Here is a 2,370-nt window from a genome sequence, read left to right on the forward strand (position 1 = left end):
GTGGTTTTGAGTATGGTGAGTTTAGTGTTCAGGACTATTATTCCCGACCATGGGGATTCATTGATGTTATTTCCTTGGATGATTCTACTTTTCAGACTGTAGCCAACTATTTTCCCTTGTAGGGAGTATGGTTCCATCACTGTTATAATATCCGTAGGATGATCCATAACTGCTCTTCGGATCTCGCTAGGAACAATTTCTCCTCTGCCTGTATTTATATTAGACTGTGTTAAGGTACCTCTCCAGCGCCATCTTGTAGGCGGTGCACTGCTTACTTGTTCTCCCGTGACCGTGGGACTTTCCGGTCTTTTTACATGCTGCGCACTGCGCTGCCTCTTTTTTCTTGGGGCAGTTGGTAAATTTATGTCCAGTTTCTGCGCAATGGGAGCAAGTATCTTCTTCATCTTTACAAAACTTAGCTATGTGTCCATAGCTTTGGCACCGGAAACATCTACTGATGGCCATAAAGTCTTTTACTTTGCAGCTATTATAGTCTATATATAGCCGCTGCTGGGATAGTAGTTTTCCCCTCACAGCTGGTGAGACTTCTGCTACCCAATTCACTACTTCTTCCCTACGCTTGCCTGTTTTGAAGAGTAAACTGAATTCCTCGTTTGTGGTTCCTGCGAAGACCTCTTCATTCATAGACTTAATAACTGCCAACAGCTCTTCTTCGTTGACATTTTTAGGAATGTCATATATGATCATCCTGGGTTTGCGCTTTTCGAGTGGCTGGGTTTTGAGTCCATGTTCGTGCAGTTTGCTGTTATTCATTATTTTCGCAAAGTCACCTTCACGTTCGACTTCTATCATGATTCCTCTGCTTTTTAGCTTTCGGACCTGACGAAATCTTATTTGCTCACTTCTTGGGTTTATTATTCGCATGAATGACTCCTTTACCTCTTCACTGTTCTTAAGTTTTGAGGAGTCATTTGGTTTCACAAAGATTATATGTTTAGGCTTATTTGGGCTTGCTCTGTTTCCAACCTTTGGTGCTGGAGCCCCTTTGTTCATCACTTCTGCATATGTCACTTTACTTGGTACGTTATGCTGTAGTTTTAGCTGCTGGTCTAGCTGTCCCTGCAGCTTTTCATGGTCAGCTAAGAGTTCAACCACCAGATCCTGCAGATCTCCTGCGTGATCTAATATTTTTTCGGCAGCGAACTTGGTTATCTTGTTATCTCTGTCGAGACAAGTTGCTTGAAGCTCCGAGATGATGTTTCTCAGAGCAGACATTACTCTTCCTCTTACGCCTGCTACTTCTTCACTTTTCTGGCGGCGTTTCCTCGCTAGTGGGGTGAGTGATGAGGTATCCCCACAGCATGCTCGTTTCCGAGTTGTGGATTGATCGTACATATCCATTAACGACTCCTCATCTGAGTCGGATGTGAGGGTCTCACTTACAGACACTTTTGAAACTGTGTTTTCATTTGTAGCCATTTCATTGAGTATTAGAAAGAGTCTCCAGGCCTTTTGGTACACTTACATCGCTCTTCCATTACATGTCAGGTCCAAGTTAGCTTGGTGTTCAGCTCAACCCCCAGTGGCCTCGGTAGAGCCCCCCGCCGTGTGCCGCAGGGCCCTCTCCAGTCGCCAACTGGCACTACGACACACGACGAGATTATTCGCCCGTTGATAGGGCAGCCAGCCCCATATGGCTAGAAGGGGCTGGGCCCCTGTACTACCGGGCGGCCCAGGAGTGCCAACCTGGTTTATAAACTGTACCCTCTGGGGGAGAGCCTCCCACCTAACTTTTTACGTACCAAGTAACTTCCGAAGCGGGTTCGGTGACGTCCGGAACCCGGAGTCGCCGCCGCACTATTTAGTTTCACCCAGGGACATCCTGGGCTACTCAGCCACCCCGCCACAACCAGGCAAGTGCGTACGACTTGTGGGGGATAAGACCCCACCCTTTGGGTTGGAGTAGATAGGGACATTTTTTTTTTTTTTTTTTTTTTTTTTTTTGTTCACCTCATTCCCGGAAGAACATCTTGTTCAATCCGGTTCTGATTGTTCCTTTTTAATACCTCTCCGCCCCGCTAGGCTTTGCGGAGATTATTTATTGACTAAAATATTTACATAATAATTACAACTTATTACTTCAAGCTGTGCCACTTATACATCCACGATATTGGATATAATTATACATCACTATACGCGTGTTGAAACACTACTTAGTAAACATCCCTAATCTAATACTAACAGTTAGTTAATAATTTACCGCGTTGAATAGTATGTTCTTACATAACTAGTCGCGTGTAGAATTCCTGCGACCATTGACATTCTTAATTATATAAATACAGATTGCTAATCTTACAAGTAATTTAAATAAACTATCTTTACCAACTAATATATGACAAGAAACAGGCC

At 44.1% G+C, this 2,370-nt stretch overlaps 1 protein-coding gene across 1 annotated transcript; it reads right to left on the reverse strand.

Annotated features, from left to right (window-relative positions):
* Window positions 1-219: 219 nt before the first annotated feature.
* Window positions 220-1,503, reverse strand: LOC111619771. Its single transcript, XM_023361588.1, has one exon. The coding sequence runs from the start codon at window positions 1,438-1,440 to the stop codon at window positions 220-222; it is 1,221 nt and encodes a 406-aa protein (XP_023217356.1). The 5' UTR covers window positions 1,441-1,503.
* Between the last annotated feature and the right edge of the window lie 867 nt (window positions 1,504-2,370).

Source organism: Centruroides sculpturatus, unplaced genomic scaffold, assembly GCF_000671375.1.
Source record: "Centruroides sculpturatus isolate CEXI.00-Female unplaced genomic scaffold, Cexi_2.0 scaffold201, whole genome shotgun sequence".
NCBI lineage: Eukaryota > Metazoa > Arthropoda > Arachnida > Scorpiones > Buthidae > Centruroides > Centruroides sculpturatus.

Coding starts and splice junctions, on each gene's coding strand:
- LOC111619771 (XM_023361588.1), bottom strand. CDS start 1,440: ATGGCTACAAATGAAAACACAGTTTCAAAAGTGTCTGTAAGTGAGACC.